We start from the raw sequence: 15249 nt of genomic DNA on the forward strand, positions 1-15249 counted from the left end.
GTAATTCTTATCCGATACTCAACATATGGCTCGCTCCTCTTAACAACTTTCTTTCCTTAACCCGAATGTCTTTGGAAATCTTAATTAGGATCGTCAATTGCTATTTCTTACGTGCCCAAACCTCGTATACATCATACCCCTCGCTCGTCTATTCACTGTACGCTAACGGGGAATTTTCTAAGGTGTAACAGCTTTACTCAACGAATGACATCTCAACATACTAACCACAGGACACTGTCTGCAAAGTCTCTAAGAGTAAACACTTGAATCATATGAATTGGGACAGGGCCCCGACATACCCGTAGACACACATGATAACCATAATGACTTTGTACTGCTCCAGGAAGAAAATGGAGTTTGCCAATCCCAGCTGATAGCCAACCATCCTAGCTGAATACTTTTACCTGCAAAACAATCTGGGACTGTGTGGCATGAACATAGCGCCCCGTGCAAAGGGACGTCATGACGAACAATGTACCGAGTATGTAAGGCATAAGAACATCAAGTGCATGGATCATGAAACCAATATCATAATCGAACGCATCTGTGGCTAATATCTGAGAATATCTGCGTAACTCTATATGACTGAAACTGACTCTATGGCGTATGATAGGCATAGATTATAATATACTGATAGTGTTGTGGAACGTACAGCCCGATCCATACATAATATAATAATGCCGAGGAACATACGGCCCGATCCATATATAATATAATAATGCCGAGGAACGTACGACCCGATCCATAGATAATATAATAATGCGAGGAACGTATGGCCCGATCCATATATAATATAATAATCATATATATACCGTACCCGGCCCTCTAGCCGAGGGACTCTATGAATAATGCAATGAAACTGTGCACGAATACATACCCGGCCCGGGACTCGGTGAATGATATATTAACAACATGCACGAGTAGAATATCATGAGCAACCATATGCAAACTATAGCATCATCTGGGACTTAATAGAATGATTAGAATGAACCGACACTTGAGAATCAAAGACACTCGTCATGTCAAGTACCGCCGAGAACTAGAATTCATTGGAGTCCTGTATGTTCCTCGTTCGCTCGTTTATGTAATTCATGCCAAAAAGAAAGAAGGGATAGCCTTAACATACCTCACGTCATTCAAGAACTCAGTCCAACCACGAACTTCCACAATTAATATGCCAAACCTATAATCGTACGAATATGCACATGACTTAAGAAGGCCTTCGTATATCGTATATATCAATTGATAATTTAATTTTAAAACGAAATGAGCAGCACCTCCCCTATATCATTAGTACCTCCCAATCCAGTGTAAGATATCGCAACAACAAAATTTCAACAACAAAATAGACCTCAACAATACAATCAATATATATATATATATATATATATGTGTGTGTGTGTGTGTGTGTGTGTGTGTGTTATAACAACTCACAATATCATATAACGAGTGACAAGCTCTAGTTGGGATCCGTACAATCCATAGCACTTATTATATGTTTCCTTCTTAACTTAAAAATGTTCCCAACATGACAAAGACATGATTTACCACAAATTCCAACCTTACATCATATGATTATATCAAAGAAAACTCCGCCACAAACTCAACTCTTTCCAAATAACAGCTTCTATTCGCAAGTTCGTGTTTATTTCATCAATTCTCCATAGGCAACATCAAAATAATTATTAGCACCACCAAGGACAATATATACTCACCTTATACGCCAAGAACTATTCTTCTTCCACCTTACTTCACTTCTAAGAAAGCTCGATTTCAACAACACGACAAAGCGGAACAACGAGATCAGAGAAGAGGGCAAGACCCGCTTAGTTGCTCTTGAGAATAAATAGACGTTGCTGCTACCAAAATAAGAATGTACGTTGCTACCTTTAGCTTCTCCTCCGCGTGGAAAAATGGCTGCTCATATATATATATATGTATAGTCTTCGTGAACACTTCATATTTCAAGTTGTCTTATTCCTTTCCATGTTAATTTCCTAAACGTGATTTGCAATATACAAATGTTAATATCCAAATTATCATGATCTTACTTTACAGATGTCATACAAGCATTTCATGTGCTATGACTCACTATTTGAAAACTTGTTTTCATCCTTTTAATTCAATTATTTCCATGTTCTCTCCTATAAATCCAAAGGTTGTGCTCATTACCAAACACTAAAAAATTATCGTCCACGTAATTTTTATTCGATAATCCTAATTAATTTCTTGATCCCAATTCACTTAAATAATAACCTTTGCAACACACTTCATATACTCATTACCATGACCATGTAATAAAACACTAGTCCATAGCCTCATTTGCCATACATAAAATATTATTTGCAATCATCGTCGTCACACTCTTTCATCTTAAATCATTTCGGGACTTCATTCCTCGTATACACCAAGTTCTTGATTTTCATGCTTGAATATAACCAAATATTCCGAACTCGGGTAAATTTGCTCATGATGGACGATTCAATTTCCTAGTCCAAAATATGAGATATTATAGCTTGGACCGTATTTCATTCAAATAAATTTGAACCTCGACGAAACTTATTTTTTTCGATTTGTTTAACCTCTAATATTTACAACACATCTGTACCATCACTCTAACCACCTAAAAGCTTGGGGGATAACCTCGTTTCCATTTCCAATGTCATTTAACTCATACGCTTTCCAACGCATAAAAACACGGGATGTAACAGACATGCCCTAAAGGGTAATGAAAAGAGCAAGAAAGGTCTCTAAGCTAAATTTACAAAGGGTGTTAGAGAGGATGACGAACCCAAATAACACTTGGGATGACAATGACAATTATAATAAAAAAGGAACAACGATTGGTAGTTTGAAAATTTTTGAAGGAAAGAAAGAACGTTGCTCCTATGAATGGAAATAAAAGAGTTCATTGGATATTAGAAAATAGTTCATGGACCACTAATTATACTGAATGATAGCATATGCTATGGAATTATATGAACCGTCAACGTGAAGCTATGCCCAACTAAAATTGTAAGAAGGCCACACTGGAAAGCCAACAAGGAATAACGACTGACGAACGATCGCCGATACAAGGAAATCGCAGATAAGTATACTTGCGTTGCAAGAGAGTCATAATAGAAGAATTGCCATAGTCCTATGCTTCTGGGATTGTATTGATAGATGTGAGGGAAAGAAGTAAAGAAAAGTTATAGCAGGAGCTCAAAGATATTGCGAGCTATGAAATTAGTCGAACCGGGATTATAAGTTTGCCATAATGTGTAATCGACCTGCGAAGGACAACAAATGGTGAAGAAGCATTACGTATATACTTATTTCGAATAACGATATAACTGGCCTTAGAAAGGAACATAACCATTAGGTTCACTAGCGACACAGTTATGCTGGGTAAACATTTGGAATGTAAGGGTAAAAGAGATGGCGACAAGGATGTAAGGATTAGAGAGCCTAACTAATGGACTACAGAAAAATTGCTACAGTGTATAGCTAAGATCAACGGGTACAAAAAGGATAGCCCGAGATGGTACCGAAGAGATAAACGCAAAGAGGACGCCGTAGAGAGAGAAAGGTAGCTGCCCACTAACAAGGGAATAAGGAGCGAGAAAAAAAAGGGGAGAGTACTTACGGGCCGATGAATAGTGATAGCACGATAAGTCAAGACTACAATAATGGAGACAAAATGAGAGCGAGATGCCAATTAATTTTTGACCATATACATGAAGACAAAGAAGTGAAAGAAGCTGACTGAAGGCAATGAAAGAGTTAAGGGAAGATGAGAAGAGACTGAACCAAGTTATAGTCTAAGCAAATGGTAATCGGACCCTAAGGGAAGAATAACGGTTCTAAGGAATCAAAAATGGTGTCGTGGGTTAGCAATACTGCAACATTCGAGGATGAATGTTTTTAAGGGGTGAATGATGTTACACCCCGTATCTTTGAAGAGCACTTATCAAAGTTGAAATATAAGTACGTTGAGTTAGGGTTAAGTAAAACCACTCTGGAATATAAGGAGCAAGCATTATTAAGTATATTTAATGAGTGAAAGATGTATATAAGGTATACCGGAAGATTTGATAAGGAAATGAGTGGAAGAAATGAAGTAGTATGACTTTGAAGAAAGGATGGGTAATGTTTTATGTGAAAATTTTGGTTCCACTTGGGCGACGAATATCTCTCAGCATATGAAGTGTTTTGAAGTGAAACAAAAGCCTAAAATGAAGTTCGTCAAGTCTAGTTTTCAACGCAACAAACCGCTCATCAATAGGACATCGGAGTAGAGAATTATGGACGTTACCGTACTGCTACAGTAACCGACCTGCTACAGTACTGCTACAGTAAAACCCTACAGTGACCCCCGAATTTGACCCTATATAAAGGGTAAAAACCCCCCTTTTTCCATCAGATTTTGTTAGAAAAATCCAAAAAGTGAAGAGGGAGAGTGAGGGAAACAAGAAGTAAGCAATTTTCAAGTGACGGAGTATTAATCGAAGCTCAGATAAACGTGATTCTAGTATGATTTTGCGGTGGATTCAAGGTGGATATTGAAGATATCACTGTTCTAACAAAAATATGGTATGAATCTCTCCTTATTAATGTTACTTTTGGTTTATTTACGGAGATAAAGTCGTTAAATAATCGTAGAGCGAGTTGGTTGGTTGTGGAAATTGGAAAACATCGTGTGGGATGTTTTATGGTTCATATTGGTGTTGGGAATGATGTTATTGTCTTGTTGTTGTTGTTGTTGTTGTTGGTTGCCGAATTGTGACTTCGGGCTAGGCATATAAACAGGGGAGATGCTGCCGAAATTTCAGCAGATTCTAGAAAGAGTTAGTTCGAGGGCTTAAGACAGGCCTATGAAGATGAGTCTAACAATAGTACAGATTTTCTTGAATATAAATTTATGAGCCTGGGAGGCCAAGCGTTGAATAGTTAAAGTTAAGGCGACCAAAAAGGTATGTTAAGGCTCGTCCCTTTCTTTCAAAGGCATGATCCCTAGGTTATGATTTCATAAATGTTTCCATATCTTCCTTGTTATAAAAGGTTAAAAGTCTATAATTCCAAGGCATGATTCCTTTCCCAATAACCCGTAAATATTTTTCCAAAATTTCTGTATTTTTCCAAAACAAAGGTTTAGGATTTGTAAGCTTTTATGACTACAACGACGGACATATTTTTGTAATGACAACAATGATGTCAAAGATGAGAATATGTCTATGGTTTCACGTCTGAAAGTCTCAAGTTGTGAATTCAATATAAATATGAGAATATTGAGCTATTTCTTGATCCTCAATTCTATTCTTTGATAATGACTCTGTTTTCAAAAGACTTCAAAGTAGTATATGAATTGACGCCTTATGAGATTTATGACCCTATTCTATGTTTTCTCTTGATGCTATTTTTCATTGATAGTCTCACCTTATAATAATTGTTCCTTCAAGGTGAGACAAAGCGACCATGATTATTCCATAATATAATCGGAGGTTACCGACCTTACGTCACTCCGATAGAGTCATAGCTTTTCTTGGGCTCTCTCTTATATGATATATGTATATGTAAATGGGGAATATGGGAAAAAGGGCCAGAGCGTTATATACGCGTGTAACCCCCGATCGGCTGGTATAATATGATCTCATCCCGGACGTGGGATGCCCGGACGCGGGACATATGTGGCTAAATGGATCGGAGCCGACGCCTCGAAAATATGATATGTTCTATTTTCTATATATATAAACAAGAAATGTTTTTCAAAAGAAAGCTAGCAAGCATGACATCCGCCCTAAGAGGCACTCACATGTATAGGTTATTCTTTTACCTCACAATATGCTCTATATTTCCATTCTGTTATTGTTCATACTTTACATCCCTTATTATGTTAATATTCATGTCTTACATACTCGGTACATTACTCGTACTGACGTCCCTTCTTGTGGACGCTGCGTTCATGCCCGCAAGATCAGGTAGCTAGTCGGACGATCCATCGCAGTAGGACCTCCCCTCAGCTGCAGTCGGTACGCTCCATTGATCCGGATCTACACTCCTTTTGGTATGCTATTCGGTTATGTACATATATGGGTACGGCGGGCCTTGTCTGTCATTTCTACGATTTGTACTCCATAGAGGTGCAGAGACGAGTGATATACGATGTGATATTACGCATCCTGTTGGCGTGTATTTTGTTGTACGGTATATATGTGTGGTGGCAAATCGGCTCACGCTGTTGTTATTCTCAGTGTTTATGTCTATATGTATGCGTTGGCCGTGAGTTCCCGGTACGGTGTCTTTTATGTTGATTGTTCGGGAGACAGTACAGCTCAGCTACAGATTGTGTATGGGCCCAGGATAGTCAGTGAGCAGTAAATGCAAGCATAGGAGTGCTTGGCCAGTAGTGGCGGGGCATTCGTCACGGCTCATCGATTTGGGTGGTGACACTAACAGTCAGGAATTAGATGTTAGAGTAAATGAGGAGATAAGCTTAATTAATTGACTTAAGGGAATATGGAGTACGACTTCATTAACTAGTTGGATAACTGGTATTACTAAGGGAATAGGAGGAGTGAATAATTGGGAGTATGAAGATAAGTTCGTATAGGTGTAATAATCTATGTTGGGAGTCTTGAGGGTCATTGACTTATCTACTTATCTTATTGACTTTATATTGTGTTGCGTAAACTAATCTTAGTTGACCTATGATGCTTACCAGTACGTGTGGTGTACTGATACTACTCTTGCTATATCCCTTTTGGGTGTAGATATGTTGCAGGTTTAAGTTGAAGTTTCTTCGTGTAGATTACCAGGCCTCTTCCTACAGCCTCGTTCATCTCACTCCATAGTTGTGTATTATTTTGTTTATCTTTGTGTAATAGGAGCTCTTGTACCTATCTAGACTAGATCCCGGTGATTTTTCAGTTTTCTTGTATCAATAACAGAGTCATCGTGAATTTTTCATTTAATTTGTGAATGTTAAGTATTGTGTTGTTAACAAAATAGGTTGAACATTAGGTTGGTTGGTAAGGGCTCGCCTACTAAGTAGTAATATGGCAGGTGCCCGTACGGCCCGTAAATTGTGTCGTGACAGTTGGTATCAGAGCCTAGGTTACCGGGGTCACAAGCATAAGAGCAAATGTCCAGTAGAGTCTTGTGAAATGGTACGATGACATCCATACCTATCCGCAAGAGGCTATAGGACATCTAGAAGTTTCCCTTCGTTCATTCTATCGTGCTAACCCGAATATGCCGTCTCCTAGTTGAATCCAGTTGGTTCTGGGTGATTCCAATTGGTATCTTGACGGGCTAATTGGTATCTATCGATTCCAATTGGTGTCTCTCAATGAGACCTTCTATGAGTAGGTACGTGTTAATTATGTGAACAAACGGGGGTATGCTTCAGAGGATAGCCATAGATTTTGTCGTTGGTCTTCCGAAGACCTTGGGCATGTTTGATTCGATTTGGGTCATTGTTGATAGGTTGACTAAGTCTGCTCATTTCATATCGGTTCAGGTTACCTACCTTTGCTCAGAAGTTGGCCCAAATTTATATATGTGAGATTGTTCATTTGCATCGGGTCCTTATTTCCATCATCTCTAATAGAGGCCCTCAGTTTACGTCCCCATTTTGGAGGACTTTACAGGCCGAGTTAGGTACTCGATTGATCTCAGTATCGCTTTTCACCCTCAGACATATGATCAGTCTGAGCGGACAATTCAGGTTCTCGAGGACATGCTCAAAGCTTGTGTGATTGACTTTGGTGGTCATTGGGACCAGTTCTTACCGTTGGCGGAGTTTACTTATAATAACAAGTTACCATTCGAGCATTGATATGGGTCCATTTGAGGCTCTTTATGGGAGGAGATACCGATCTCCTATAGGATGGTTTGATGCCTTTCAGGTAAGGCTGTGGGGTTCTGATCTTTTGAGGGAATCGTTAGATAAGGTTAAGGTGATTCAAGATAAGCTTTTAGCGGCTCAGAGTAGACAGAAGGAGTATGCAGATCGAAAGGTTCGAGATTTTGAGTTCATGGTTGGGGAGCAGGTTTTGTTGAAGGTCTCACCCATGAAGGGTGTGATGAGGTTTGGGAAGAAGGGCAAGCTCAGTCCTAGGTTCATTGGTCCATTTGAGATTCTTGACTGTATAGGGGAGGTAGCTTATGAATTGGCTCTTCCTCCCGGTTTGTTGGGTGTTCACCCGGTGTTTCATATGTCTATGTTGAAAAGATATCACGGTGACGGTTCTTACATCATTCTTTAGGATTCAATCTTGCTAGATGAGAGTTTGTCTTATGAGGAGGAGCCTATTGCCATTTTAGATAGAGAGGTTTGTAAGTTAAGGTCTAAAGAGATAGCATCAGTAAAGGTTCAGTGGAAGAGTCGTACAGTTGAGAAGGCCACTTGGGAGACCGAGTCCGACATGCGTAATAAGTATACCCAGCTTTTCACCCAGTCAGGTACCTTTCCTTTTGTTTCTTCCTTGTCCATTTGAGGACGAACGGTGGTTTAATTGGTATATGATGTAACGACCTGTATGTACGTTTTGACCAATTTACCCATGTTGACCCGTTTCCGAGATTAGGAGCGAGTTTAGTGAAAACTTAAGGAGTAAGAATCCTTAAGTGAATGAAATTGAACAATAGTTGACTTCTGGGTAAATGGACCTTTTTAGGATTTTCGTCTATTCTGTAAGGTCCGGAGGGTCGATTATGACTTGTTGGGGTGGATGGTTTGATTCCCGAGGCATTTTATTACATTTTGTGTACTTGTTTGAAAACCTTTTTATTCCGTTTGGGGGTTGACTTAGTAAATTAGACCTCCGTTGAGAATTCTAAGGCCACGGGTGAGTTCTTAGCGTATTTTTACCATTGTGTGTATATCTGGTTTATGTATGTAGGGCCTCGGACTGATATAGGGATTTTGAGAAGACTTGGTGAAAAACCATAAGTTTCTAGTTCTGGTGTGACCGCCGTAGAAGGCGTGGTTCCACTACAGCAAAAACACCGCAGCGGAACTTAGACCGCCACAGCAGCGATCGGGGAATTGGGGATGTCCACCATAGCGGGACCACTACGGCGCGGTCTGGACCACTAAGGCGAGTCGTGTCATTTAATGAGGTCTGCCATAGCGCGGTGTCTGACTGCTATAGCGGGACAGCTAGGGCGGAAATGCCAACCACTACAACAATCGTCGGGAAACAGTAACCTATTTTTATATTGCTATGTTCGAGTCATTAGTCACAAACTCCCATAAACAGTTCCCAGAGCAATAGAGGCGATTTTATTTATTACTTTGGTGGAAGCATCTTTGAGGGTAAGTCCTAACCATTACTTTGTTCATTTCCATTCCTCTTTTAAGTTCTCATGCTAGTTCTAGGTTCTCTAATGGTGTATGAAAGTCCTAAAACCCTAAATTAATGAAACCCTTAATTAAATTGTGTAGTGTTGATTATAATATTGTTCACACAATCTAGTAGTGTGGGTTGTTACCTTCTAGGATGGAATTGCCTTATCATTTTGAAATTATATGTTGAGACTTAGGGTTTCACCCAAATTGGGGGTTTTTGCCTAAATTCTTATTTGAAGGGTTAAAAGTGATTAGAAACCTATAAATTAGAGGATTATGATTGTTTGGAATGAGGGTAGGATAAATTCACCCTTAAATTATAGTCTCGCCCTTTTGGATGGTTAGGGGTATTTTGGGTATCATTTCCCAAATGTTATTTCCATTTCATTAGATAGTATGTTGCTTACGTAGCATTATATTACTAGACTTTGAGCGTTCCGAGGCGTTACAGAAGGGAAAAGCTCCAGCGGAGTAGTTGGTATTCGTTCCAGTTCTGCATCTGAGGTAGGTTATGATTTACTTGAGTTAGACTTTGATTAGTAGCTTGTATATGTAGTAGAATTGGCGGGAAAAAGCATGATTAGGCTTTCGGGCATGAAGTCTGGTTGGATACTACTTAGGTTGGTATGACTTCTTATTACCTGGGCTTTTCGCGATTACTTCTGCATTGAACATGAGTTGTATTTGTTGTGAATTGGAATGAAGAGGTTAATATATACTCTTCTTGATATTAGAGATAGCTTGTATGTTCATGCTATTATTGAGTTAATTTATCTGATCTTGATATGACTTGTGCCATGAGGACTTGTATTCATTGACACTGATAATATTGATTGATCATGCTTCATATTGGGTTTTGGACTTGAACCACATTGAGATTCATCTTGTGATCGGATACAGATATATATATATATATATATATATATATATATATATATATATATATATATATATAAGGCACATTTGACAGGGGATAAGGATGTTATTACACCTCAGAGAATTTCATGTCATCGTATGGTAGCTAGACTAATGCACTGTGAGAAGTATATGATGTTTCTATAAGTAAGAAGTAGTACTTAACGATTCTAATTAAGATTTCAAAGACGTTTGAAGCAAGAGAGGAAAGTTCATTAAGAAAGGCAAAGTATACGTTGTGTTTTAGAAGAGTTTTTCAAAGTATCGAACTAATGATGATTTAGTAACGCTTCGAGGAAGAGTTATGATGCCCCTTAGATTGCTAATGAAGTGTTAAACAAGTGCTAAGAAGGTTCCATAAGGATTGGAGATAAAACGAAGTGACGAGAACAAGATTGGAGAAGAAGTGGATTATAGGACCATTTATACTGTCTGTATAATAATATACGGTCCGTATAATGGTCCGTATAACCGTTACAGTGAGGGTGCATCACTGATTGAGTTATACGGTCACTTATACAGACCGTATAAAATTATACGGACCGTATAATGTGCCGTATAGTGGTTACAGAAATGAGATGTTTTTGGAGCGATTTCACGGTCACTTATACGGACCATATAAGTTTATACGTACCGTATAAGTGTCCGTATAATTTCCCGACGGGTCAGATTTTCCAATTATAAATATAAGAGCCCATGTTATTATTTCATTTCCCTCACTTCTTCCCTTCTCTCTAGCTCTCTAGAATATTCCACACACTTCTTTTACAAGAATCTAAGACTAAACAAGAATCAACTTCATCAAACCAAGGAAATCAAGTGTAAGGAAGCTATTCAGGGTTGCTTGAAGTCAAGAAATCTCTTGGATTGAAGCTAGGGTTTTTCTTCAAGTGGAGTATTGCTATCAAAAACCCATTCCTACACTATCAAAGGTAAGTTTTATAATCAATTCATGTTATTTACAGTATTGAGGGGTTGAAAGACTTGGATTATGAAAGGAAATAGAAAATGGGTTACAAATATGAGAATAGTGACATTTTTGAGTAGTAGCTTAATATGAATCATGATTCTTTGTATGTTACGAGTATAGTTATGTTATAAATGATATTAAGAACATGGGAGAAACATTACATAAGGATGAATGTAATGTCGTATTACGACCATGGTTATGGGTAATTTGAAATGGAATTGGCAGACTTGAATAATGTGGGATGAAGGAAGATTGTTGGTTATGATATGATGAATGTTATTATTGACGTTTGGGAGTTGATATATGATATGGAGGAAGTTGTGTAAACAAAGGAGATGCTATCCAATTTTCTCTAGCTTTAGTTCAAGAATGCTTATGTTATCGATTATCTAATATTATTACGAACTCTCTTGAAGGTAGAAACGTGAATATTAGAGGGGAATGTTCAAGCGATAGAGTAGCTAAACGAAAAGGTATGTAAGGCTAGTCCCTTCTTTCTACGGCATGACTCTTATGATATGATTTTCCCTATCTCTCCATGACTTTCTTACATTCGGAACAATATGAGTCAATGTTGAAAAAGAGCTTCTTATGAGATAAAGATAAGGGATACGTTATGAGTATGATAATGATGATGAAGAGCCTAAGTTTAAAGATCCTTATGTGACCCTTTGATGTGGCTTATTGTTGTTACACTCACCTTATCATGTTAGTTCCTTCAAGGTGAGGCAGAATGCTTATGAATACTCCATAATGGAATCGGGGGTTCACGACGTTACGTCACCCCGATAGAGTATAGTTGTATTTGAGTTTTTATGCATGCATTATGATTAGTATATGATGATGAGAATACACTGCGCCCATATGGCCGGGTAGACACCGCTAAGGCGGGCAGCGTATACACCATGTCTAGATAGCATGGGCAGACACCACTAATGGGCGGCATGAGATTTTTACCCCGGACGCGGGAGGCCTGGACGCAGGCTAATGATGATCACACCGTACCTAAATGGTTGGGCAGCTTATATATATATGCATATATGATATGATGATGTTTATGAAGTAAGTTAGCATGCACTATTTCAATCTTAAGTGACAGTTAGTTACAGGTTGTTCCTTACTTGATGTCTCCTTATTTTATCAATATATTATTGTTGTTCATGCCTTACATACTAAGTACAATGTTCGTACTGACGTCCTTTCTCTTTGGACGCTGTGTTCAAGCCTACAGGTAGACAGGGAGGCGACCCAGGTTCGTAGGTGTTGATCAGCAGACTTACAGGAGCACTCCATTAATCCGGAGGTCTTTGTTTGATATACATTATTTTGTGTACATATGTTTTGGGCATGACGGGGTCCTATCCCGTCTTTATGTCTAGTACTCTAGTAGAAGCTCGTAGATATGTACGTGTGGGTAAGTTGTGCCCCATGATGATGTCAGTGTACGTTTTTGTATATCATTTTTGTAGCCGTACGGGCTTATGTATAGCCATGTATAGCTTTGGGGTTTATATATATGTTCAGTTGAGTATGATGACTAGCATGATGAGTAGTGCTCAGTAGTCAGCTCCGGGTACCCGTCATGGCTCCCTAGCCGGGTCATGACAAAAGTGGTATCAGAGCAGTTCAGTCCTACGGTGTGTCTACGAGCCGTGTCCAGCTGAGTCTCATTTATGGGTGTGAAGCACGCCACACTTATAAACAAGAGGTTGTGGGGCATTTAGGAAAAATGACCATTCTTCTTCTTACTAGATTGTGCGATAGAGCCATGTTATAAGATTTTCTCTTCCCTAATTGTGCGTTATGATTTCAGTGATCTTTGCCAAAGAGAAAAGCTACAGCCGCCCCAACGGGCAAGGTTACGACAGAAAGGCGGATAGAAAGGGAGCCGCCAACTAATGTAGAAGAAGGTGAATCATATAATGAGGATCCATGTAACACCTCTCACACTCCGCTTATTATAGAAGAACAAGAGGGGGCTTCAGTTCCAGCTCCTGTTCCTCCACCGGCTGCTTTGGGTCAACAAATGACCGAAGCTATTCAGCTTCTGACACAGTTAGTTGCCGCTCAGGCACAGTGGCAGAGCACAGGTTCAGGCGATAGGGCGACTAGTACTCGAGCCCGAAATTTTATGAGTTTAAACCCTCCAGAGTTTTTCGGGTCAAAGCCGGATGAAGATCCGCAAGGTTTTATTGATGAGATGTTGAGAACATTAAAAATTATCCATGCCTCCCATACTTAATCTGTGTAGTTGGCATCTTATAGACTCCGGGATATGGCGGTTCTTTGGTATAATAATTGGATATCCTCAAGAAAGGAAAATGCACCTCCCCCAGGTTGGCAAAAGTTTGTGAAAGCTTTTATCGATCACTATTTGCCACCCGAGGTTCGTCGGACTAGAGCCGATAGATTCTTAAATCTGAGACAAGAAAATATGAGTGCCCGGGAGTATAGCCTTCACTATAATTCATTGGCTAGATATGCTCCGACTATGGTGGCCGATGTGGGAGATCAAGTGCATAGATTTGTGAGTGGCCTAGGGCCACATTTATTCAAAGATTGCTTGACAGCTTCGTTGCAAGAGGGGATGGATATTTCCTGTATTCAGGCCCATGCCCAGAACTTAGAGGAGTAGCATCACCTGCAAAGGGGTGAGCGTGATATTGATAGAGGGCATAGTAAGAAGGCAGATAGTTATGTTATATATTGTGATGCCTCTGGTGTTGGGTTAGGATGTGCGTTGATGCAGCACGGTAAAGTCATTGTCTATGCTTCAAGGCAGTTGCGAAAACATGAGAAGAATTATCCGACCCATGACCTTGAGTTGGCTGCGGTTATCCATGCACTAAAGATGTGGAGACACTACTTGTATGGTGTACATGTTGATATTTATACAGATCACAAGAGTCTCCAGTATATTTTTAAACAGAAGGAGTTGAATCTTCGACAGAGACGGTGGTTGGGATTATTGAAAGATTATGATGTGAGCATTTTGTACCATCTTGGGAAGGTGAATGTAGTGGCTGATGCACTTAGCCGCAAATCAATGGGTAGCTTATGTGAGGTTCCTCCAGAGAAGAAAGAACTAATCCATGAGCTCCACCAACTAGCTAACTTTGGAGTTCGCCTAATTGATTTGGATAATGCAGGAATTGGCATTCACAATCCAACTGTTTCATTCTTGGATGTGGAGGTGAAAGAGCATCAATATGAAGATTCTCAGTTGGGCCACTATAGAGATACATTTCATGAGAAAGAGAAGTCTCCCTTTGAAATTTCTATAGATGGAATTCTTAGATACCGAGACAGGTTATGTGTTCCGAACGTTGCAGAATTACGTCGTCGAATTCTAGAAGAAGCTCATTATTCTCGGTATTCTATTCATCCAGGAACGACAAAGATGTATCACAATCTTAAGCTAATGTATTAGTGGGATGGAATGAAGAAGGACATAGCGGAATTTATGGCTCAATGTCCAAATTGCCAACAAGTGAAAATCGAGCATCAAAAGCCAGAAGGATTATTGCAAGCAACGGAGATTCCAACCTGGAAATGGGAGGTGATCAACATGGATTTCATTGTAGGGTTACCTCATTCCCAAAGCAAGTATGACTCCATATGGGTGATCGTGGACAGACTCACAAAATCAACTCATTTTCTTCCAGTCAGAACCACATATTCAGTAGAAGATTATGCAAGGTTGTATCTCAAAGAGATTGTGCGACTTCATGGTGTCCCGATATCTATTATCACAGATCGAGCCCTAATTTACGGCTAAATTGGAAGTCTTTCCGGGAAGGTTTGGGTACTCAGGTAAGGCTTAGCACAGCATTTCATCCACAAACTGATGGGCAAGCCGAGCGTACTATTCAGACTTTGGAGGATATGTTACGGGAATGTGTGTTAGATTTTGGTGGTAGTTGGGATGACCACTTACCTCTTATTGAGTTTCCATACAACAATATTTGCCATGCCAGCATTCAAATTGCCCTGTATGAAGCTCTATATGGAAGAAAGTGCAAATCGCCAA

The 15249-nt window shown here is 39.4% G+C and overlaps 1 protein-coding gene across 1 annotated transcript; it reads left to right on the forward strand.

The window, feature by feature from the left end:
- Window positions 1-7820: 7820 nt before the first annotated feature.
- On the forward strand, window positions 7821-8935 carry LOC132042834 (uncharacterized). Its single transcript, XM_059433348.1, has 3 exons — window positions 7821-8033; window positions 8250-8445; window positions 8886-8935. Exons 1-3 carry the CDS (start codon window positions 7821-7823, stop codon window positions 8933-8935), a joined length of 459 nt encoding a protein of 152 aa, XP_059289331.1.
- Window positions 8936-15249: the final 6314 nt, after the last annotated feature.

Source organism: Lycium ferocissimum, unplaced genomic scaffold (genome assembly GCF_029784015.1).
Source record: "Lycium ferocissimum isolate CSIRO_LF1 unplaced genomic scaffold, AGI_CSIRO_Lferr_CH_V1 ctg18219, whole genome shotgun sequence".
In the NCBI taxonomy this organism is placed as follows: Eukaryota; Viridiplantae; Streptophyta; class Magnoliopsida; order Solanales; family Solanaceae; genus Lycium; species Lycium ferocissimum.

Coding starts and splice junctions, on each gene's coding strand:
- LOC132042834 (XM_059433348.1), top strand. CDS start 7,821: ATGGGTCCATTTGAGGCTCTTTATGGGAGGAGATACCGATCTCCTATA. Junction 8,034..8,249: donor AGTTCATGGTTGGGGAGCAG/GTTTTGTTGAAG, acceptor ATCATTCTTTAG/GATTCAATCTTGCTAGATGA. Junction 8,446..8,885: donor CCAGCTTTTCACCCAGTCAG/GTACCTTTCCTT, acceptor TTATGTATGTAG/GGCCTCGGACTGATATAGGG.